Source organism: Ursus maritimus, unplaced genomic scaffold (assembly GCF_017311325.1).
Source record: "Ursus maritimus isolate PB19 unplaced genomic scaffold, ASM1731132v1 scaffold_6, whole genome shotgun sequence".
NCBI lineage: Eukaryota > Metazoa > Chordata > Mammalia > Carnivora > Ursidae > Ursus > Ursus maritimus.
In genome coordinates this window covers 70,104,463-70,115,372 of record NW_024426774.1, presented here as the reverse complement: position 1 = coordinate 70,115,372, position 10,910 = coordinate 70,104,463, and the positions used below count along the sequence as shown (strand labels likewise).

Below are 10,910 nucleotides of genomic sequence, written 5' to 3'. Positions count from 1 at the left end.
TCTGGTTTGCTATGGAATCCTTCATTAAGTATTTAAAAGGTAGCTAAAAAAACAAAAAACCCTGATAACCACTTTTTGAATAGCTGAAAATTATAGAGAAAGCAATGGCTTAGTTTACTAGCAAGAAAAACTAAAACAAGGTTTAGTTATTGCCAATCCATTCCTAAAAATACCTTTTTTTGTAAAACATGTCCTAGATAGGCAGGGCAACTGAAAATTCTCCCTTGCTTTATTAAAAAAAAAAAAAAAAAAAACTGTGAATAAAACATTAGCAAATAGAAGTAAAAACATAATGACAACCCCCCCCCCCAGGACTGTTTGTAACAAGTATTTTAAAAATCAATGCCTGGCTAAATATGGACAGATATGCCAAAGTTGAAAAATATGTAAAAAAGACTGGAAACAATAAACACCTACATTATGTCAGTTCCCACACTAGGTACACTTACAGAAGGTTTTTTAATCTTTCACTTAAAGTATCATAATTTAGGGGCGCCTGGGTGGCACAGCGGTTAAGCATCTGCCTTCGGCTCAGGGCGTGATCCCGGCGTTCTGGGATCGAGCCCCACGTCAGGCTCTCCCCCTATGAGCCTGCTTCTTCCTCTCCCACTCCCCCTGCTTGTGTTCCCTCTCTCACTGGCTGTCTCTATCTCTGTCGAATAAATAAATAAAATCTTTAAAAAAATAAAAAAAAATAAAAATAAATAAAGTATCATAATTTAAAAACTAAACACAAATCTAGGTAGTAAAGCAACAATAACAACAAAAACTTAAATTAAACCAAGTAAAAACCACTCTCATATTTGATTCTCAAAATGGTCTGACCTCAAGTTAATTAAAGGACTCAGATTCAGAGCAACAGTTGGGTAAATTGTAATTTTTTTATTGGAAAACAAATATACAACTTGGAATGGATTTGAGGCAAATTGTGCCATAAGCAGATTTTCTTTAAGTGGCTAAACAAAGTTTAAAAAGCAAGTAACAATAAAAGAAAATGTTTCTGGTACAGGACCAGCAGTACAAAAAAATAGTGTACGAGTACCTGGATAATACACCCGTTTTGCAATAGTGCAACTTTTAAGTACATATTGTTGACTGTCCATAGTCCACGCAGAGTTACAACTCCACACTTCAACAACAACATGCTGACAGTTCCTAAAGAAAACTACTTAAAAAAAAGGCATAACCCAGATGTTCCCTCATTTGACCAACTCCATCTAAGTTTAGATGTGCAGAAGGGCTTAGATATATCCAGAGTAAGCCACATGCAACATGTTACTTGATCAATTTTCTAAAATAAGGTTTCAGGACAATGACAGTAAGATAAGGGAAGAAAACATGGAAGAATGAAATCCTAATTACTATACATGCATATTTTTTGACAGCAGGGGGGAACCTTTTACAGATAAGTTACAAACAAAGAAAAGGCAAATAAACAATTTTGTACAAGAAATTTAACACATTCTGTACAATGTCTTCACTTTGCTGTCATCATTTGTACAAACTCTGAAAAAGAAGAAGTACAAAAAAAGTTGCGTCAATGGCAAAAGACTGACAAAACCAATCACATTACTCAATCTCTAAGCAGTCTTCAATTCCCCTTTCTTTCCTCAAAAATATATATAGTACAAAGAAAAGCTAGTTTAGGCTAGCATTAAGGCTGTGAATTCATAAACCAAATTTATTTTAGACAAGCTATTATAAACAGAAGCATTTTTGCTCTTAAGTTTAACATGGTATTTTGAATTGAAGCATAAGTAAACAGTTTCAGACTAAAGCTAATTAGAGGGAAAATAAATCCAATGAAGGAAGGACAGTCACCTTACTTTCATTTTGAGGATCCTGAAATAAGTTTAAAGCTTTTCAAATTGTTCCACAATCATTATAAAAATAAAAAGATTGTTTTAGCACAGTATGGAGTACAGTGCTTCTCAAACTTTAATGTGCACATGAAATTGTCCAGCAGTCTTATAAAAATGCAGAAATTCTAGGTGTATGATAGGACCTGAGAGTAAACAGTTCTAAAAAGTTCTCAGGTGATCGTGATTTTGCCTAGTCTGTAGAAAATATTCTGAATAGCAAAAGGTCTGTAAATACAAAAACTGTTTTAGCATCTTCATTTGGGGAGCGGGGGAGTCACTAATTTTGACCTATGAGATATACAAATACCTGTAACTTAAAATCAAAGCACAAAAGGAGGTAGTGATTTACCTTCATAGTTTACTTGACCATCACCATCAATATCTGCTTCCCTGATCATTTCATCAACCTCTTCATCTGTTAACTTCTCTCCAAGGTTTGTCATCACATGGCGAAGCTCTGCTGCACTAATATAGCCATTGCCATCCTAGAAAAAAAATTAGTAAGATATCTAAGTAAAATTATAGACTCAGAGTTGGAATGGAAGTTTAGTAAGTTTACACTAAACTTCACATTAGGGAGAAAAATATACTTAGAAATACATACCAGCCAAAAACAATCTATAGTTGACCAATAAATTGTCACTGAGAATACAGTAGGATATCCTACATTAAAATCACTGTTTCTGGGGCCCCTGGGTGGCTCAGTCAGTTAAGCGTCTGCCTTTAGCTCAGGTCATGATTCCACAGTCCTGGGATGGAGCCCCACGTTGGGCTCACTGCTCAGTGGGGAGTCTGCTTCTCCCTCTGCCCCTCCCCCTGCCCATGTGTGCATGCTCTCTCTCTCTCTCTCTCTCAAATAAAATCTTAAAAAATAAAATCAGTTTCTTAGTTCCAAAGTCAGTGATGCCTCCGTTGCCAAGATTCATCCTCAAAATTTAACAAATCCAATCCTTGAATACCTACCTTATCAAACACACGGAATGCTTCTCTAATTTCTTCTTCACTGTCTGTGTCTTTCATTTTTCTTGCCATCATTGTCAGAAATTCCGGGAAGTCAATTGTGCCATTACCTGAAATGGTTTTTTTCATTAAAATAGTACCAAAGAATTAAAATGCCCCTCTTTAACTCCCCCTCCCCAAACTCCTAATTTAAAAAAAACTTACCATCAGCATCTACTTCATTAATCATGTCCTGTAACTCTGCTTCTGTGGGATTCTGCCCAAGAGACCTCATTACAGTTCCCAATTCCTTTGTTGTTATAGTTCCATCACCATCCTTGTCAAATAGTGAAAAAGCTTCTTTGAATTCTGTTTTAAAGAGAGATCACAATCCAAACATACAGGTTAAAAATAAAAAGTAACCTCCTAAATATAATGTATTAATAACTCTTACAGCAAAGTATACATGGAGGTAACACCTGAAATCAGCTTTGATTCCTGAAGAATTAGGAAGGAAAACCTTGTGATATTTCAAACATCTTTAGCTAATCATACCAATATATGCTCATATTGACCTATCAGCAAGTTTTTTCACCTGAACTCTTACAAAGAACTTCAGTATCTAGACCAGATAAAAGTCAAAATTATTCTGGGTTGAAGGAGACAAAGAATCAAAGCCCCAAATGAGTGGCTTCTCTATTTTCTATTAAAGCTCAGAATATAAGAATAAGACTATTGGTACCCAACACGTGTTTCTGTAGAACTATATGCATTATAATCAGAGTAATTCTTGGAAGTTAAAATTAAGTCTCTTTAAAACTTACTAATTTAAGGGGCACCTGAGTGGCTCAGTCGGTTACATGTCTGCCTTCAGCTCAGGTCATAATACCAGGGTCCTGGGAGTGAGCCCCATGTTGGGCTCCCTGCTCAACAGGGAGTCTGCGTCTCCCTTTCCTCTCTGCCCCTGCTTGTGCTCTCGCTCTTGATCACTCTCTCAAATAAATAAAATCTTCAAAAAAACCAAAAAACAACCTTTAAACTTAAGGACAATATGCAATAGGCCAGTTTCCTTTTCTGACATAATAAGGAACTATCACCGAAAATCTATAATGATATTAACAACGGGATGATCAAGATATGAATGGCCAGTTTTAGCTAAGTATTCTATCACTGACAACAAAGATAACTTAGACCTTTCTTTAGAATATAAAATCCCAAACTTGAGTTGCAATATATTACCTAACATCTTAAAAATCGTCTTGTGAAACCATGTTCCTTTTAACTCATCATTAGATTAGATGGAAAGCTGCTGAAGCAACAGTCTAGAATACCTGGCTTCCCCTAATGCAGATATTAAACTTGGTAGTGCAAGGTCATATAAATGAGCTAATAACACAAAGGCAGTATTTTCTGGAAGGGTACTTTTTAAAAGCTACCAGACCCTCTTCACAAGCAAATCCAAAAGCAGTTCCAAAGTTCACATGGCTAAGTTCCCTCAACATATCTATACATTGGAAAATACATACCTGACATGTTTAAGAAATAATTTGCTTCCTCTTATATAGTCCAAGGCTATTTAATCCCCCCTGCCTTTCTACCCTTGCTCCAATTCATATACATCCCAGTTTCAATCCATCATAATCTCTTCTCTGGACTCAACTACTCCTCCACTGATTCACCATTAACATATATCATGTCTCTTAGCTTAAAACGAAATTCAAACCTTGTGTTTTCTCTTACATGCCTGTCCTTATCTCTCCCCAAATCTTGGGAAGCCCATTACTTATATCCCTGTCTTCTACCAATCCACTATTAAAATTACTTCCAGCTCCAACTCATCAGTTGAAAATGCCAAGTTTACCAATAGTGACCTAGTTGCCCAATCGAACAAGTGTATTTAAGTATGTGAGGCCATATAGCATAGAAAGTAAAAGCAGACTTTGGAACTCAGTTCCTTAGGTTAAATAATTCCAGCTCTGCTACTTACTAGTAATGTAACCTAGGCAAGTTAAGTTACTAAACTTTTCTACCTCGGCTTCCTCATCTTTGTTAAATAGGAATAACTATACCTACCTTCCTAAGTTTATAAACTTAATTACTAAGCATAAAGCACTTAACAACTATGTCTGTCAAGTAAACACTTAGTTAAGTGTCAAGAAAAAGATGATCTCGGAGTGCCTGGGTGGCGCAGTCGTTAAGCGACTGCCTTCGGCTCAGGGCGTGATCCCAGCGTTCTGGGATGGAGCCCGATATCAGGCTCCTCCATGAGGAGCCTGCTTCTTCCCCTCCCACTCCCCCTGCTTGTGCACCCTCTCTCGCTGGCTGTCTCTTGTCAAATAAATAAACAAAATCTTAAAAAAAAAAAAAAAAAAAAAAAGATGATCTCATTTTCCTGCAGCATCCAAAACTACACTTAAAAACTCTAAACTTCTCTTGGCTTTCACAACAGTACCTCAGAATACCTACCTTACACTGCCAAAGGTTCTTGCTCCTATTTGTCTCTCACACGTAGATGTGACCAATTTTCTTATCCCTTTTCCTCTTTTTGATCATCTCATCTCTGACGGCTTCTTTAGTCTGCTCATCTATCTCAACATAATACAGTACTTCCCCCACCCTTATCCAGTTTCTCTTTCTGCCATTTCAGTTACCCATAGGCAACTGCTGTCCAGAAGCAGAGGATCCTTCTGTCATACAGTCAGGTCAATAGCAGCCTAACACTACATCACAATGCCTACATCATTCACCTCACTTCATCTCATCACATAGGCATTTTACCATCTTACATCATCACAAAAAGGGCAAGTACAGTATGAGAGACCACACTCACATAACTTTCATTACAGTATATTGTTACAATTATTAGTTATTGTTGTTCATCTCTTATTGTACCTAATTTATAAATTAAACTGTATTATACATCTGTGTGTACAGGAAAAACCAGAGTTTGGTACTGTCAGTGGTTTCAGGCATTCACTGGAGTCTTAGAATGTATCCTTCCCACCACAGATAAGGGGGGGCTACTGTACCTTTATTTCTGACTTCCTACAGGACATGTCCCCTGGCTGACCCCAAGCAAGACTTACGAAAATGAGTTCTATACTCCCCAGCAACCCTAGGAATGCAAGCAAAAGACACTTAAACTCTTTCCCTGTGAAATCTGTCAACAAATCCTGTTGAATTCTCCCATTTCAATATTGCCTGATTCTTTTTTCATCTCTACAAGCAGTATCTTGTTTCATGGCCCCGTCATCTTTTGCCTGGACTATTACAACAGCCTTCTAACTGGGTTCTTTATTTAAAATTATCTACACAACTACCTGGGTCATATTACCTTTTTAGACTACCACATTACTTTCTTCTGTTTAAAATCTATTAACTGCTTAGCTTTAGATCAAGTCATCACTGACTAGTTGGTAGTTTACTACATTCAGTATTAACGTAGTTCCATTCCATTTAAAATTGTTTGTTTTCAGAGAAACTCCCCTGGTATCAAAAGTTTAGTAGCAAACTATTGATTGATTTTATGAAATTAGCCTAGGGTAGATTACTAGATTGACTCAATGACAAAAACAGATCAATAAATCCCACAAACAGAATCTGATGAAGACATTTCCATTTTACTCGGGGTTTTTTGTTTTTTTAAACAGGATAGAAATACTGTCTAGAAATGCATAAACTATTAGGGTTTGAACACATGGCATCTATCACCTAATAACTTAGGCTACAAGAAAGTTAAAGCACTTAGAAACATGATTTTGTTTACATTACATTCACTGCTATAATACTTAGCTACAGGTGTTTAACACTACCATTATGTGCAAAAGTTTCCAATGTGTAACTAACTATAATCACTTTACTCTATGACTTAATTATTAAGATGCATAGTAAGTTTATATATATGTGTGTGTGTTCTTAAATTCAAGGAGTTTTAAAATATATTAACTTTTTTAAAAAATAGGCTCCACATCCAGCATGGGGCTCAACACAGGGCTTGAACTCACAATCCTGAGATCAAGACCTGAGCTGAAATCAAGAGTTGGATGCTTAACCAACTCAGCTACCCAGTTGCTCCTAAAATACATTAACTTTTTTTTTAAAGATTTTATTTATTTATTTAACAGAGAAACAGCCAGCAAGAGAGGGAACACAAGCAGGGGGAGTGGGAGAGCAGGCTCCCAGCAGAGCATGGAGCCCAATGTGGGGCTCGATCCCAGGACCCTGGGATCACGCCTGAGCCGAAGGCAGACGCTTAACGACTGAGCCACCCAGGTGCCCCAAAATACATTAACTTTTAAAATGCTTGTGGAATAAGTAAAAAGCAGAAAATAAGACCTTATCTATGCTATAACTATTAGTTTATGTATACAAGAAAGGAACAAATGTTAATATTCCAAATTTTTGTTTGTATTTTTACACTAGAGCCAGAAATACCTGTAAAACCTGAAATAAACATAAACTCAAAAGTACAATTAAAATTCACCTGCCCTTAGAACTCACTACCTTACTTTATAACTGGTATAATCTTTACGTATAGAAGCATGCCATTCTAAACTCTAATTCCCAGGAATAACTTGAATCAAATGCCTGTTTACCAACTTCCATTTATTTAGAAAATTCTGAACTTAATAATCTCTTAAAGGGCATGCATCAGACTTTTTGTTGGCACTATGTAAACTGAGTAAGGTTATCATCTTTCATCAAATAAGTTTTACCCCTACACTGGACCTTTAAAAAAGAAAAATTCTTATAGGCTTTTCCTATTATTAGTCCACAAATTGTCAAACGCCAACAACTAATGACATCATGGCAGAATCATCAACAAAATTAACTAGTTAGTGATGTCACAATGGACTTCTGGATTGCTCTTTTAAGACTAGGTAAACAATTCTAGTAACTTCATCTAAACACATTTTCTCTAGACTAAGTTATCTGCTGTTAGTAGATTTTCTGAACAAACCTGAAGTAGTAATGATTGTCATATAAAGTTAAAATAGCTTAAAAAGAACCTTAGTATATTCAATGTTGACTTATGTATGAAATCTGTAAACATTTTACTTTTTTGGTAAAGATTCTAAAATGTTACTGATTACCACCAATTAAAATTTATCAGGATAAAGAAAATAATTTGCCTCTACCTCAAAGGTGGACACTGAAACATAATCAAATTTAGGAGGAAGGGATTTTGGAAGGAGGCAGAATAATTCTTAGGATCGGGTAGGCAGTGTTCTGGAACATTTTTTGTCACACACCTCTGAAAAGAAGCGTATCCATTCTTCAGTCCTTACTATGTGGGAGGCATAGGGGACACAAGAGGCAATAAAAAGGTCCCTGATTTCACAGGGTTTTACTTTAGCAGTATAAAAGCTTTGACTCCTTTAAAGGTTCACCAAAACCTGGGATACAAGGAATGGTTTTAAAAGCCTAAGAAAATGCAGGGTACGGAGACAATCTAGAATAGATTTTCTCCCTTCCCCACTGGAATTTTAATTATATAATGAAAGTCAACAAAAAGAGCGATATTAATCTTAAAGTAAATGTTCCAGTGAACTACTACTAGTATTCTTTATGAAAATGCTATCAGTCTTTGAAGATTGATCCTCGTTTGGTTTTTTTTTTTAATAGTTTTATGTGTGTTTGGGAGGGCAATAATGAGCATCAACTATGTGACAGATACCTTAAATAATACATTTTCTACCTTAAAGTGAAAATGCTGTGCTGTGTACAGCAGGGACAACTACCTTACTGGGAATACCAAGAAATGAAAGGTAGAGAGGGAGGCCAAATGTATTAGAGAAGTCAAGAGTTTAAGGCTGGATATATGAATTAGCCCGTCACTTCCTAAAGAATATATTATTATTAAAAAAAAAAAAACTGTTTTAGAATAATTGACATTTCACTGATACATTTAAAATAGTATAAACGAACAAAGAAATCAGTTCAAAAGCTCTACTTGATTACTTCAACAGTCAGTACATGCAATTTACCAACCCTAGAAAACAAATCCCAGATTTAAGTCAAAGTCACACAATAAGTAAAAATAAAACCTGCTTACATTTGGTCCTTCATGCTAATAGCTTCCTACTTTATATAGTCCTATCAAATAGTATTTGTGATGAATATTTGAGAAGATTAGTGATTTCTGGGTCCTCCAAATTTGTTTATGTGGAGAGGGGGGCTTACTTTAAATGGGCTATATATAGCTGAGTTCCAACTGGGCTTCTCAGTTTTCTCTAGCATTTAAAAAAAAACAAAAAAACAAAACGCTTTAGTGCTTCAAACTTCTTGCCGACCAGGAAAACTGTGGTAGTTAAAAGTGCTTGATGCTTGTGTTAATAAAAGTCTGAAGAGAGTAAAGGAAGAGAGAGTTTGAAAAGCATTTCAACACTACAATAAACTAAAAAATCCTTTAGAAAGTTTCCCCAACATTTTGAGGTTTACCAGCCATCTCAAAGTGTTAGAATAAAATCAAAAGTACCAATGTTTAATGTTATGGCATAAAGACAACAAGACATCAAGTTTTACATAACAATTTCATATATTTCCATGGCAAACCAAAGGAGACAAGATTTAAAAGGTCATTTCAATAGCTGTTATTGTTCCTTAAGGCAAAATTCAACTTACTACACATTTAGAAAATAGAACGGTAACTTTCAGATCTAAGTTTTTTTCTAGATAATGGTTATTCCTGATTGATTCTACACGCAATTCTAAAGTTAAAATATTAGCTACTTTTAAACTGTGGTAAATTCATGTTCCCTTTCTGATTCAACATTTCAAGTTACCTATTAATTACTACCTGGCTCTTTTTTTCTCGTGAAGAGTAATTTGGAGTTGCAGTGTTAAAAACTGCCCAGAAAAAAATCATGTTTTAAAGATAATCTTCAGGAAAAACAAAGACCACCACCACCAAGTTCCAAAGTATACACCCACATAGCCTAAAACCTTGCCTTTAATTACAGTTAGCCTCCTACAACTCTCACAGGCAAGCGTACCTTCTCATTTGCCAAAGCAGGTTCAATTATTATATTACATTACACCATTTGTTACTATCTACTACATAGATCAAAGTCAATTCTTTCATACAGGTATTTTATTTTGAGGATGGCTATTCAATTTATAAAAAAATCCAACGGGTACCATTTAGCAAAGTATATCTTACCTGCAATCTGCTCTTCAGTCAGTTGGTCAGCCTACAAAGAGATCACAGAGATAGGTAAGTGACTTCAGAGTATGTAGATGGGCAGAACCAAGTTTAAAAACTTTCAAGGTTTACCTTGGACCATAAACTACACTTAGTATCAACACTCCTTAGTACCAGCAACAAACATAGATAGATAGAAAATGAATACGTTTTAAGGTAGAAAATACATATTAAGTATTCAAAGCTAAGCCATCTTGACCAAGTTTAATAGTTAAATCCCAAGCATTATTTCAGAATATAAATGAAAATCTCGATTTCACACAAACTGAAAAAAAAAAGCAATCTGGCATACTAGAAAATCTAAAGGGTGTTAATCTTCTAAAGCAAAATGAGAATCCAACAAAAACATTGGTTCCTTTCTCGAAATTAAGATACCTAAACTTAAGCTCACCTCCTCTGATAAAAACCACTGTTACCAGAAATCTCCACTGAACCAAAAATAATGTCCAAGGACTACATTCAAAATTACCCCTATAAATGGTTAAACGCATCATTTGGACATGAAAATGATTTTCCAAACCTAAAACGAACAAAAAACCCACAACACAAAGCAAAAATCCCATCTATTATGAAGATAAAAATCCAAGCTGTCCTGGTTGGGGCAACATGAAAGCTACCAGTTTTTACTTCTCCTTACCTGCCAGGCAACTGCAAAGAATCCAGGATTCTCAACATTTGAACTACATTATTTACTAAATGTTAAGTCCAGCCGTTCATTTTCTCTTGACTTTTGAAATCCCAATGTGTGCCTAAGGTTTGTGATGTTTTTAGCATAGAGAAGGGCTATTTTTACTTAAAAAAAAAAAAAAAAAAAAAAAAAAAAGGCCAGGCATTTGCTAAAGCCCTTTACAGATTTTGCTTTTATTCAATCTTCGCAATAACCCTCTAATGGTATTATTATCCCC

The 10,910-nt window shown here is 35.5% G+C and overlaps 1 protein-coding gene across 1 annotated transcript in view; it reads right to left on the bottom strand.

The window, feature by feature from the left end:
• Positions 1–862: 862 nt before the first annotated feature.
• Positions 863–10,910, bottom strand: part of CALM2 (calmodulin 2) — a 15,714-nt gene continuing 5,666 nt past the window's right edge. Inside the window, exons 2-6 of the mRNA XM_008699841.2 lie at positions 9,964–9,994; positions 3,027–3,170; positions 2,826–2,932; positions 2,212–2,347; positions 863–1,506 (exon numbers count right to left, since the gene is read on the bottom strand). Of these exons, the coding sequence (XP_008698063.1) occupies positions 1,478–1,506; positions 2,212–2,347; positions 2,826–2,932; positions 3,027–3,170; positions 9,964–9,994 (447 nt within the window). The 3' untranslated portion in view covers positions 863–1,477. The remainder of the gene's footprint in view (positions 1,507–2,211; positions 2,348–2,825; positions 2,933–3,026; positions 3,171–9,963; positions 9,995–10,910) is intronic.